This window comes from Phalaenopsis equestris, unplaced genomic scaffold, assembly GCF_001263595.1.
Source record: "Phalaenopsis equestris unplaced genomic scaffold, ASM126359v1 Scaffold000402, whole genome shotgun sequence".
Taxonomy (NCBI): Eukaryota; Viridiplantae; Streptophyta; class Magnoliopsida; order Asparagales; family Orchidaceae; genus Phalaenopsis; species Phalaenopsis equestris.
In genome coordinates this window covers 886,535-900,324 of record NW_018164844.1, presented here as the reverse complement: position 1 = coordinate 900,324, position 13,790 = coordinate 886,535, and the positions used below count along the sequence as shown (strand labels likewise).

Genomic DNA, 13,790 nt, shown 5'->3' with positions numbered 1-13,790 from the left:
ACCATATATATATATATATATATATATATATATACAAATTTATCCATGTATTATAAAAAGGTGTATTGAAATTTGTTCAAGTTAAAATGGTTATTTTTCTTATGTGATATGAAAAATGTGGGCCATATAAATCTAAAAAGTGAAGTATGGATTTTATATATTTAAATGTATAAGAACTGGGTGGTAAGTTTGTAAATGCAAGTAATTCCATAATAATTGCAAAAGCTTTGAAAGAGTTTATTGTGGTGCTATAATGTTATAATCACTTTTACAAACAACTATAGCTGCATGGGCAATTGACTTCCCTCAAATTTAGATTATTTTTTATATGGAAGAGCAATTTGATCTTTGTCCCTCCTTAAATATTACTTTACCCTTCATTGCCCTAGCCCCTCCTATGTGCGCCCCTCAAAAAAAAAAAAGCTGGTCCTGCCCCAGTATAGCTGCTGCAAATTTCCCCATGTATGTGTATGAAAAAGGAAAAGTCTGTTACAAAATCATCAGTATTTTAATTGATTTGTGATTATGAAATAAGAAACTCACCGGAAGTTTTAGCACATGTGAGCAGGAAAACAAATCCTCTAAACATATAACTAACCATTCAGTTGATATCATTTAAAATAATATTGATTTATATATTAAAACTATGCTTCTGAAAACCCGCACTTTTTTGTACTTTTTCTATGATTTCATAAGAATACAGACAAGGTTAATAACAGCATGAACTTTTATGCATGCAATAGTATTTTTACTGCAACATTGACACAATGATACCAAATGCTAAGATCAATAATTAGCTCTTTTCTTTGGTATGTTGTAATTTGTTTTTCTATGAAAATCTGCAATGGCTGTTCCCAGTAGTGCAGATGATGCTATTTTCTGATCCCAAATGGATGGTTTTATAGAGACGGAAGCAGGCCAGGAAACCACAAGGGAAGAAGCAGATGAAGAAGTGAATAACCTATTCCTCCCTTATAGGGGGTTTAGTGCTCGCAAAGGGGTAATCACTCAATTCCTTTAGAAAAAGAAACAAGCATTATTATTATCATTATTATATATAATTATATTTTTAATATTTGCTAAGATGTCTTAAAGTTAGCAAATTAACAAGGCTTTTTGATATGGAAATAATAAATATTAATTTATCTTAACAAAAATAATTCATCCTTTGCTTTACAATATATGTAGAATTTCGATAAACCATTAGCATGTTTCATATTTCGAGCAAATATTACGTGTGGCGCCTAGATGATGGTCCGGATGAACCTCCATGCCATATATGGCGGCGTGGCTGCATCCAAACCGTCACCCGGATGTGCAGTCTACTACACACGTAATATTTCCTCTAAACATTCACACCTCTAAGAGGAATCCCTCAGGCCAATTTTAAGATTGATCGCCGTGTCTTGTCTCGCTTGAAGTAAGAAAGGTTGAGAAGGGCATTCTTGACATTTAATCCTATGTTAAGTGGAAGTGGGTGAAATTTAGGATATAAAAGTTAATAATTTTTTAAGATGCATTTATTTTTTTGTTTTACAAGATTAGAAAAGGGGGTGAAATCATTCAAGATGCATTGTAAAGGAAGTCAACTTAAACTTAAGTTAAATCTAAGATGATAAAATATTTTTTATTAGCAAGTCTAAAAATAACTCATATAGTGAATTGGTGATGAGTGAAGATGTGTTGAGTAAGAAAAGAAAGTGTTTTTAACATATGATAAAAATGGAATACTATTGAAGCTATTAATAATTATAAGAAAATATAAGTCTTTAGATATTTCATAGTACTAAGAAGAGAAGAATATAACACAGTTAAGATGGGATAAAAGATCTAACTACTTTGATTATGTTATATGCATATGAAGTGAAGATAATAAGATCTTGCAGGAAATGAAAATATTATTTTGATAAATTACTAAAGGAGAGTTTTAAGGAAAAATTTTATTTTAAATAACATAATTAAAAAATAATGAAGTATATTATATATTGATTCAAAAATTATGTTTTCTCTAAAAAAATAACAAATAAAAGGATTTAAGCCCTATTACAGTGATTTAGTTGACAAATCTTTTTAATAAAATTTTGAAAGCTAAAATGATGTCAACAAATTGGAGTAAAAACTTTAATATTAATGGTAAGAACAATGAAGGCATTATGTATTACGATAAGTGGAGAGAATTAATTGATTGTTTCATTTCAAAATTTGTTTAGTATTTATCCAGCCTTAGGAGAGTTTTAAATATAAGAAACTTTCAAGGAATAATACTTACAAAATAGTTGCAATAGTCCATGAATGCTCTAGTGGCAGAATAACAATTATGAAATAATTACAATAATCCATGAATTGATGAGATAGCAACAATAGTCATATAAATCAGTAATTTGACATATAGTGACAAAGAAAATGGAGAACTGATGGGCTCTGTAAAACATTGATCAAACAAAATCTAAATAGATTGAGTTTTTCAAACTTCCCCTCAAATGAATAAATGGTTGTTTTTTATTCCAAATTGGCATACTAATTTTTTAAATAATTTTATAGATAATTATTTGGAAATAATATATCCAAATTGCCCACCTATTCGACAAATAAAATATAAATTAGACCATGTTGAGCTTATATTTCATAAAATGTCGATTCAATTTAATGGGTTTTGTTCAATTATGTTACATACAATTTTATGTAATATTGATGGTTGATTTGTTATCATGATAATCATATTGGGTGTTTTCATTCAACCTTTAAAGCTTCGAGAATAATTTTTTAGCCATCGTAAATCACAAATTCTTAGCACCATATATTGAAATTTTACTTTGCATTACACCTTGACACAACATTTCATTCTCTAAATCATGAAATTGCTTATATAGTTTGTTTAATCTTTAATCTATATAATCCTCTTTTTTTGTTTACATAGTTTGATTATGTGTTTGAGTAAAACTCTAGTAGGATCTTCATATATACCTTCTCTTCTAGATCACCTTATATGAAATCTTTTCTCATATGAACATATTGTACTTTTCATTTCTTGTTAGCTACTAATAATAAAAACTCAAATAAAGATTCATTTAAACATTCCAAGATAATTAATTGCACATATTTTAAGTGTAATCCTTTTCCATTAATTTGGTTGTATACATTTCTTATGAGGCAACATATTTTGTACTTAATTTAATGAACCACATAAATTCAATTGATTTCTTACATTTTGGCATATGTCACAAATTTTTATATTTTATTCTTTTGAAGAGTTTTCATTTCTTCTCTCATAGCAATATTTAAACTCATATTATTTAAAGCCTTAAAAATGATACTGGAGAAAAATAATATGAAGGCTAATATGGAAGGACTAGCTATGATAAAACTAGTATAAGAGATGTTAAGTATCTTATTTTGTAAGCTTAATAGTTCCCTTAGTGAGTTTAATGTCAATGATTACTTGAGTAGATTGTACTTTTGTCGATTGAGGTGCATCTCTATTTGCAAATTTGTAATGGCCAAGTGGAAGAAAATTCAAATATGTTTGGTTGCACCTTATGATGACCCTCTTCACCGGTTAATGTAGGATATAATAGAGGGCTATGTGTGATTTAGTTGATTGAATACACCTAAAACACCAATTATGTTATCCTAACCACCAAGAAAGAGCGAGAAATACATTCAATCACCTATGTTCATAAAAAATAACATGTCATATTATATTATTTTACACAAAACTAGTATATTCAAATCTTTGATGAAGCGGAAATAATCTAAAATATTTTATTTTAATCTATCCACAAAGCATATAAAATACCCCAAACTACTTAACAAAAATATAAATTCCATATGTTAACATATCTCAAAATTTCTTTATTTTATAGTAGTTATACATAAAAATATAATCCCAAAATTGAAATGATACTATTGAAGTTCGACCTTTTATTTTCTTTTTTCAATAAAAGTAGCTATGACAATCTAAAGTGTTATGAAACATAGAAAGATAAACAAATTTAAATGATGGCTCAAATGCTAAAAAACTAATAAATAACATGTATGCTAATAATGATTGGATATAATTCAAGTATATGTGATCTACACAATGCTATAACAGTCAAAAAATAAAGTTTATAAGAAATATTTGCAGCAAGTGATAGCATTATACTTGTAAATGTAAATAAATGCATCAAATTATTTTATTACTTGATTATTTTCTATTATCTTGTATTTTATTTTAGTTTCAAAATTCTTCATGAATGGTTAATTAGATTATTGGTCATTATAAATCCTCTCAAAGGCTATATTATTAAGTTTAATAGAGACCGGACCAAACACAACATTATCACTATTGAAAGATATTGAGAACCCTTTTGCCTTTATAGGGAACTCTTTTATCCTATTAGGATCTTTTTGCCCCCACTTGCATGGGTTTCATAAATATATCATTGTCAATTTCTTTCTGTAACAAGACATTTCTTAAGCTTCAAATATTATTATAACTAATTTTTTCAATAAACAGGTGATTCCTATTCAAATATGCTAAATAATTGTATACTCAAAAGAGTAACATAGAAATATCAATTATTTTTTAATCGTATCATCAACAAATAAAATATTTATATAATCAAAATGGACTTATTTCCAAGCTTATATCAACTCAATTTTATATTGTTCTTTACTCTAAATATGAGATTGTAAATATGTATTTTATAACATGAAATTTTTATAATGCATCTCACATATTATTCTTCTATACATATAAATACATGTGCACATTATTGTCAGGGTTCATTTTTAGTATTTGAATTTATAAATCTTACCCAACTCACGATTTAACCCTTTAAAATAAGCTCTCCGAAACCACTTTCTTTTATAAACAATTACAGAATTAATAACTCCTTCATCTTTAAGAATTAGCATATAACTTTATCTATCAAAATCATTATTTTGAAGAGAGGAATGCAATGAAATATTTTTTTTTTATAATTTTTTAGAAAGTTGATATTTTAGATATAATTTATTTGGGTATTTTATACTTGTACCTTGTTGAAAATTGGGTATTAAAACTCAATTATTTAAGGTACGACTAATTTTAAAGTAAACTTGCTAACTAGGGTGTGGAATAAGACAAGGAAAACCTTGAAGGAAAAATTCATTTTTGAATGATATGTCTTCCTTGGGATAATTAGAGAGATATCATAAATATTTTTTGTTACAAGTTATATCAAAAAATGCATATAGCGTCTATACCATTTTTAAGTGGAAGAGTAGTCAATATAAATAAATTTGATTTCTTTGGATTAGGTCTTTTCTTCCTTTTGATGATGTTTATGGACAAAAAAAAAACATTTTTAAATAACTTAAAAACAAGATTATCTGTGTTGAAGTAAGAAAAAAATTTGCTTAGAAAAAGTAAAACTTTCAAACCAAAGAATCTTTGTGGGCAATCAATTTATGATATAAAGACTATTAATACATATTCCCCTAGTGTTATTTTGAAAATTCAAGTGAAAAAAGAGAGCTCTTGTCTTAGCAAGTAGATGAACAGTCTTTATTTAGTGGCCATATTTTATTGATGTATGCTTACACGAGGATTCATACATTATTTTTTCTTAAAAAACAAAGAGAGCGAATGTTAAAAAGACTTTGGCCTTATCATATTTTAATATTGTAATATCACCATTAAATTTGATTTTTAATCAAATTAAAGAAGGCGAGAAATATGATACATCACTTTTGAATTTTAATAGAATAATTCATGATACATCAATTCACATTCATCAATAAAAGACACAAACCATTGAGCTGTATGTATATTACATTCGAATGTGACCTCTAGATGTCATCATGAGTAAGTGAAAAATAACTTAAATAACTTTCAGTTATTGTATTACTTGTGGAAAAATGGACATACTTGTGTTTTGCTAACTCAAATGTTACACAACAAAATTTTAAAATAAATATTTCTGAATAATTAAAAGAATGTAATTTTGAGAATGATAAAAAAGATAACCAAGGCATAGGCACTAGAACCATATTCTATCTTTATTGTTTTTAGAAGTTTAAGAGAGGAAAGGTAATACAAAAAATTATTTGTTGATGAAAAAGCAATCTCTTTTTTAGTAAGTCCATTCAGCCTTCTTGTGTCCTGATGATAAATTACACAATGAGGGTAAAATATAACATTTTATTTAGAATCTATACTAATTTCTTAAATAGATAAAAATTGATGAATAATTTAGGAATGTGAAAGCTGCTTTGAAGCGTGAGAGATTTGTTTATATGAAATATTCTCTTGGACAATAACAATTATCAAGGACCAGAAATGAGTGTTTCCATGTTGCTAGATATAAAGAGTTGATCATATGATCTATAATACTTGAATCAATAATATAAGGGGTATGAACGGACATCTCTAAGTCTTTATAAGTATGAAAAAAATGAGGCAATACACGTAAATTTAAGAAAATAAGCACCAACTATAGGATTTGTTTCTACTAGTGCCAGCAAACTTTTCAACTTTTATTTCTTCTTTCTCAATCTTGATTGGAGATTCTTTACTTTTACCTTCTTTCACATGTATACGTACACATGTCTATTATTTTGCTCATTCTCTTAATGTTATTTAAATTTTTCTTGGTGCATGCTATGAAGCTTCCGATATCTTTTTTTTTAATATATTCCAAGCTTTCTTATAACATATGCTATATATTCAAATATTGGGTATATGATATATAAATTTAAGATGTACAATAAATATTATCAATCAGTCAATTGAGTTATAACATCCAAATGTTGGGCAACAAAAAAATCATGATATCAAAATTGAGCATGACAAATATAAAAATGTCATGATAGATGTGTGAAAAAATAAAAAAGAATATATTAAGGAATGCATATATTAGCAAAACAAGCCACACCTACTACAGATAATATACTTAAAAATAGACTTCCATGATTTAGATAGTACAATAATGAAGTAGACCTAAATGTTTTGCATAAGAAAGTTGGTCAAAATAATTTTCAAAGAATTAGTTTAACACCTTAGGCAGCACTCAAAAAGAATAAATAAAAATAACAATTAATAAACCTTCCCTAAATAATCTAGATAAGGTAAATGATGATGATGATTATTCTTAACTTTATCCATTTTCGAATTCCAATGAAAAGATGCAAAATGGTGTGTTGTACCATAAGATTTTGCATACCTTGGTAATTTGATATTACATCACAAACCCGTACAAGAAGCAAAATTTCTAATTTTTTTTCAAATGTTAAAGCCACATTATACTTAAAAACACCATAGATTTGAATCTTTGATTGAGTGTAATTTTTTCATATTTAAAGTGAAGGTCTATGATACAATATATTGAAAAAACAAACAAACCAAAGTTAGCTTATGCTTACATGATTGTTTGTGTACTCTGCAGACGCAGCTGAAGGAGGAAGTCCTAGAAGGTGCTGATATTTCAAATACCATAGTCGATTACATCAATGCCAAGTCCATCCAAAACCTTGTTGTCGGGGCCTCAAACAGCAGTATCATGAAGTCTATCCAACACACCACACATCATGTTATCTTTAACCCCCCTTCATGAGCCTTCCAAAGGTTACTAACATTAATTAGCTCTCTTCTAACATGCAGAAAACTCAGAGGTGTTGATGTTCCATATAACCTCATAAAATCGGTACCAGACTTCTGTGCCGTGTATGTCATTTCCAAGGGGAAACCAACTACCATCCGACCAGCAAGAAACTCATATCCAAGTACCATTCCACCAAGGAATTTGAGCTTCATGGCGAGTTCGCTGTACCAACCTGACCAAGACAATACAGTCAGGCATGTGCCTATGGATGTTTTGTTGATATAGGAATTTAGAGTTGAGTGTCAAAGAAGCCATCGGACAATTTATATGGGTCATTTTAGTCTCAGATTTTTAAAAGTGTTAAATTAGTCCTCAGATCTTTTCAATGTAGGCTAAAATAGTCCTCATTGGGATTATTTCAATCAATATTTAAGAAGTTTTGGGATTAAATTAACACTTTTATAAACTCTAGAATTAAACAGTGAGGAGATCATTTTGATACTTTTCTCTAAAAATTGATAACAGAAAGTTGATAATCCATGGTTTCATAAGCGGATTAGATAACATTTGGGAACTAATGTTCTTAATTTTTACGATAAAAGCTTGAGGTCAAGACTTGTGGGAGTTTGATTCCCATGCTGGTTTAAAATCAAGATCTCACTTCCCGTTTTTTGAATCATTCAGCAGGGCACCGTATTCAAGGAGGAACTGGGGAGTTTCAGCTCCACCAACCCCCATACATGAGAGAACAGAAAGAAGATCAACAGATTTGCTGCCTGATTATCTGAATACATCCGCAAGAGACAGACCACTTTCCACAGCTCGTTCGGTGCCCAACAATCTATTCATGGACAACCTTGATCCTGCCAACCAGGCCCAAAGTTCAGTTGATTATGGAAGCTCATTTTCAGACGACATTGATTTACAGGGAGTCAGTTTCCAATCCATGAACATTGGAGATTCTCTTGAGTTCTCATCAGCCTCCATGGATAGTCATTGGACTGGGAGCAGCTCCTCTTTTACTGGTGTAAGTACATTTCTAGGATTGAAATGCATTAAAATGACTACCTCATCTGTCATACAAAATTTTCAGTTTTAGTCATCATCTAATCAATTATCTAGAATCATAGGCAAACCGAGAACTTGAGTCTGAAATGAGAAAGCTGAAACTTGAGCTAAAGCAAACAATAGAGATGTATAGCAATGCTTGCAAAGAAGCTGTAATAGCTAAACAGAAGGTGAGAAAGCACTCCCTGCTGTTCAATTAAAATAAGATATTTGAAATCACGAAATTAAGTACTTACAATGTTCTAATTATTTGGATGCAGACTATGGAGCTTCAACAATGGAAAATTGAGGAAGCACAAAAGTTCGAGGAATTAAGAAATGCAGAAGAAGCAGCTCTTGCTATGGCTGAAATGGAAAAAATAAAGCGTAGATCTGCTGTTGAAGCAGCTGAAGCTGCACAAAGAATTGCTGAGCTTGAAGCACTTAAGAGACAACATGCAGAGAGGAAAGCAAGGCGTGAGGCAGAAGAGAAGAAGAAAGTATTGGATGCACTGGCTCATACAGACACCCGCTACAGGAGATACACCATTGAAGAGATTAAGGCTGCAACTAATGACTTCAGTGCAGAAAATAAGATTGGTGAAGGTGGCTATGGACCTGTGTACAAGGCCTATTTGGATCATACCCCAGTTGCCATTAAGGTCTTAAGAACAGATGCTGCACAGGGAAGAAAACAATTCCAACAAGAGGTAATTCATTATTTTTTCAGAAAAAAAGAAAACATTCTAATGATGATAGGAACAGTGAATAACCAAAACAAAAAATTCAAATATATTAACAGTATCACATGAACTCATATTCTTTACAAGTCAGTTAAGTCCTTGTTATAGCTGGGATGATATATCCCCTTGCACTAGCATGAAAATCTTTACTGCAATTTATGAAGAAACACAAACAAACCATTCATTAGAAATAAAAGTCACATTGTTGTATAATGTATTTTAAGCATTTGAGTTTCTGAATCAACTTGTAATAGCAACGGCCTTGACATTCTTAAATATTAATAACATGATAAAACCTTATGAAAAATATTTATCCACTGATTATAGCTAGGGCTACTACTAAGTTACAAGAATTAGGGTGCAAGGGGTTCAAGCTTAAGCCAATAGAACCCCAAACAAGATCGGTTTAAAGTCATTCAATTTAATCTCTAATAGAGTTAGGGCTGGTTATTGGTTGAATCAATTTGATGTTAATTCAAAATAGGAATGGCTTATTTATTTAGGGTCCGTTTGCCATCATTTCCTCTCTTTTTTCTTTTTTTGAAAATATATTTAATAGGTATAATTTTTAAATTTTTTTAGTTTTTATTTTAAAAGATAAATTAATTTATTTTTAAAAATACTCAAAGCACCTAAAAGAATGTTCGAGTATTTTTAAAACAAATAACTTTATCAAATATGTTATAATTTAAACCAAAGCATAAACAAAATAAAATAAATAAAATAAAAAACGAAATATATAAAGGATGCCACACCTCCTTCTTAGATTAAAGCTCAAACCAAATAAAAACTAATCAACATTCAATCAATTAAAACAAATACCTATTCCAAACTCTAAACAATCACTCATATATAAGTACATATACTTTGATGTAGATATGTATTGATATAAATATACATGTATGCATAAATATATCTTACACACAGTCATACATTCATACATTCATAGATGCATGCATATGCATTTTGTTTCAGTCTCAGACAGACTTGATTTCTTCCATCATTGACTAAATTCATGTTTAATTCAAGTTGTGTCTGACTCGTTAATCCGCTGGTTTATTTCAATCAAAACCATAAATTGATTTGATTTTTCAACCAATTATCAATCTTTTTGTCAAATTCATACCTTCAACAAGTATGCTTATTTCTTATTTCTAGTGCTCACAGCTTATATGGGCAGATCAAATAAAAAAGAACGAGGCTTACATCCTCTTGTGCTCTTAATGGTCCAAATAAGCTTTTCGGACAAGAAAAAATGAAGCTGCTCTCATATTTTTGAACTCCTTCCAAATGATCAAAGCAGAAAACCTAATCATAATCACCTTTAAAACTCAAGTTCCCAAACTATAATTTTAATGGATCATTTACATATCTCATACCTACATTTTCTTCTTTACATATAATACTATCCAAATCTTTCATATCACATCAAAAACATCGCAATTTAACTTTCAAAAACCATAATACTTCTTTTCAAGGATATGTAATATGGTATGCAAGTAAAAATTGAGGCTTAGGAGTTAGATGTGTAAATACAAAAGAATTGAGTGGTATGCATGTAAATCTCACTATTTAGATTCTCAAACTGTAGTCACATCAAAACAAAACCGTAACGCCAATGCTACTTCCATATCCCTCATGCCCTGGATTAACCTTGTAATGATGACCATTCAGGTTGAAGTCTTGAGCTGCATCCGTCATCCTAACATGGTCTTACTACTTGGAGCCTGCCCTGAGAACGGATGCTTGGTGTACGAGTTCATGGATAACGGTAGCTTAGATGACAGACTCTTCCGAAAAGGAAACTCACCCCCTATTCCATGGAGCACAAGATTCAAAATCGCTGCTGAAATAGCTACTGCACTCTTGTTCCTCCATCAAGCAAAACCAGAGCCACTGGTCCACCGTGATCTAAAGCCTGCAAATATCCTCCTAGATCGAAACTATGCCAGCAAAATCAGCGATGTCGGTCTTGCAAGGCTTGTTCCACCATGTGAAGCAGACAATGTAACGCAATACCACATGACATCAACTGCAGGAACCTTCTGCTATATTGACCCTGAGTATCAACAAACAGGGATGCTCGGAGTCAAGTCTGATATTTACTCTCTAGGTATAATGCTGCTTCAGATTATCACGGCTAAGCCTCCAATGGGTCTCACCCACCATGTTGAGAGGGCGATTGAGAAAGGAATCTTTGCAAAGTTGCTTGATCCAGCAATAACTGATTGGCCAGTAAAAGAAACACTTTGCTATGCTAAAATTGCCTTGAAATGTGCTGAATTGAGAAGAAAGGACCGGCCTGATCTTGGAACAGTAGTCTTGCCAGAGCTTAACAGACTAAGAAAATTTGGACGAGAATATGAAGTCAGTAGACGATATAATGCCAAAAGTTGCAGGAGTGGCAGCAATTTCAGCACTCCACCAAGGCCACACAGCAACAGCAGTTCACATCCAAGGACGCAGCCACTTGTACAACAGGTATTTGGCAAGATCTCTAAAAATAACAAGGATTAATAATGTTCAATTACCAAAAATTTAAGGTTGTTCATTTTGTCAATTACAGGAAAAAGTTATAAGCAACGCAAGTATTACAGCACCGTGGACTTCTTCGAGTGATGATGAACTCAGATCTGGATAAATGCACAGGGTTAATGACTGAAGAAGGTTTGAGTAAGCTAAATGCTTCAAGTTTAACAAAATTATAATTTGATGGCTGAAGATGGGTGCAGTGCATGTCAGCTGTTAATCAATCATATAATGAATGTTTCCGATTCTAGTTGATAGAATCGGTGTCAGATAAATTGTGTCTTTCATGGTAAACAAAGATACAGAATCATTGGTTAATATGAATTCATAATTTCCTAAAGTTTTCTAACTTGACCTCATAGAAGAATAACTCAGATGAAATGAAATTTAAACGCTGCCAGGCATTCTGAGCATTTTGTGAAGCCGCTTATTAGCAAGAATCGGCCACCGCCATCAAAGATCATTTCATAGCAGTAAACCTTAAGGGATTATACGCATATACCATAACGGGTTTTGTCTTTTAGCGATTCCAAAACTTTCTGCATACTGCTATATATAATGTCCTTTATGTAAAAGCTAAGGTAAGGAAAGCGTTGACTGTTTGCCTCATGTTTGTGTTTGCTGCTTCTCTCTCGTCGGGTGAAAAACCTTTCTAGGTTTTATGCCTCTTTCATGGTATCAGAGCACGCCTGGATAAGTGATCTCCTTCTTCTTCTCTCGGTATCTAATCCCATCATCCCTGGTTGGTATTTTCACATTGAATCCAACTTTCTCCTAATTTCCCACCTCAAACATCTCACACAACATCAGCTCGCCGCCGATAATTATCAGACCTGGAGAGCTCGGGTTCTTAAAACCTTCTCGACAAACGTGTTTGCTGGATTCCTATATGGGAGCTGTGCCTGTCCACCACAATACAGTAGGCGTGCTAACATCAACTTTTAGAAAACAGACTATTTCAAATATGAAACCTCAATTAAAACCTGACAATCTCTCTGCACTCCATGATTTCTCCAACGTCAGCACTCTAGAAGGGAGACTATAACCCACCAACAGCTACTTCCCCATGCCCTCCATCTAAACTCATCTGGAGAACTCCAGAAGGGAGACTAACCCACCAACAGCTACTTCCTCATACCCTCCATCTACACTCCTCATCTGGAGCACTCCCATCTACACTCATCTGGAGCACTCCAGAAGGGAGACTAACCCACCAAAAGCTACTTCCCCATACCCTCCATCTACACTCATCTGGAGAAAAAATTATTCCATACGGATAGGACACCTCAAGCAGCTAGCGTGCGGTGTCTGGTGTCCGATCCGGACCGTAAATCAACTGATCAACGGTTCCGATGTATTTCGGCGGATCTCACTTAAAAAATTTAAAAAAAAAACCGGAAATAATCATGATCTACGGTCAGGATCGGACACATGCGGTGTCCGTACACAATAATTTTTCCATCTGGAGCACTCTAGAATGGAGACTATAACCCACCAATAGATCTCGGTTAATAATGTTGAAGAATGAATTGCACCACATCTCGATGAAGGAGAATGTCATTCAACAATACCTATCAGCGATTCACAGCCTAGTTGATCAAATACAAGCAGTTGGATCCACACTTGATCAAGAAACTTGATCAAGAGGGTGTCATTCTATATATACTTAATGGAGTTCCAACACCCTATAATGCATTCAAAACTTCTATTCAAACTATGTTGTAACCTACCGCACTCGAAGATCTCTACTTCTTGTTATGTAGTGAGGAGATTAATATACAAACTTTGTGCTCAAAGATCTCTACTCCTTGTTATGTGGTGAGGAGATTAATATACAAACTAAGAATGTGGATAATGTTGCATCCATTAAATCTCAAATGGCTCTCACAACCTCTCGCGGACAGAC

General features: G+C 31.9%; 1 protein-coding gene across 1 annotated transcript in view; it reads left to right on the top strand.

Annotated features, from left to right (window-relative positions):
• Positions 1–13,100, top strand: part of LOC110026816 (U-box domain-containing protein 52-like) — a 17,284-nt gene extending 4,184 nt beyond the window's left edge. Inside the window, exons 2-10 of the mRNA XM_020727965.1 lie at positions 906–1,000; positions 1,249–1,333; positions 7,372–7,528; positions 7,625–7,819; positions 8,253–8,592; positions 8,696–8,803; positions 8,894–9,322; positions 11,030–11,836; positions 11,922–13,100. Of these exons, the coding sequence (XP_020583624.1) occupies positions 906–1,000; positions 1,249–1,333; positions 7,372–7,528; positions 7,625–7,819; positions 8,253–8,592; positions 8,696–8,803; positions 8,894–9,322; positions 11,030–11,836; positions 11,922–11,996 (2,291 nt within the window). The 3' untranslated portion in view covers positions 11,997–13,100. The remainder of the gene's footprint in view (positions 1–905; positions 1,001–1,248; positions 1,334–7,371; positions 7,529–7,624; positions 7,820–8,252; positions 8,593–8,695; positions 8,804–8,893; positions 9,323–11,029; positions 11,837–11,921) is intronic.
• The last annotated feature ends 690 nt before the right edge of the window (positions 13,101–13,790 follow it).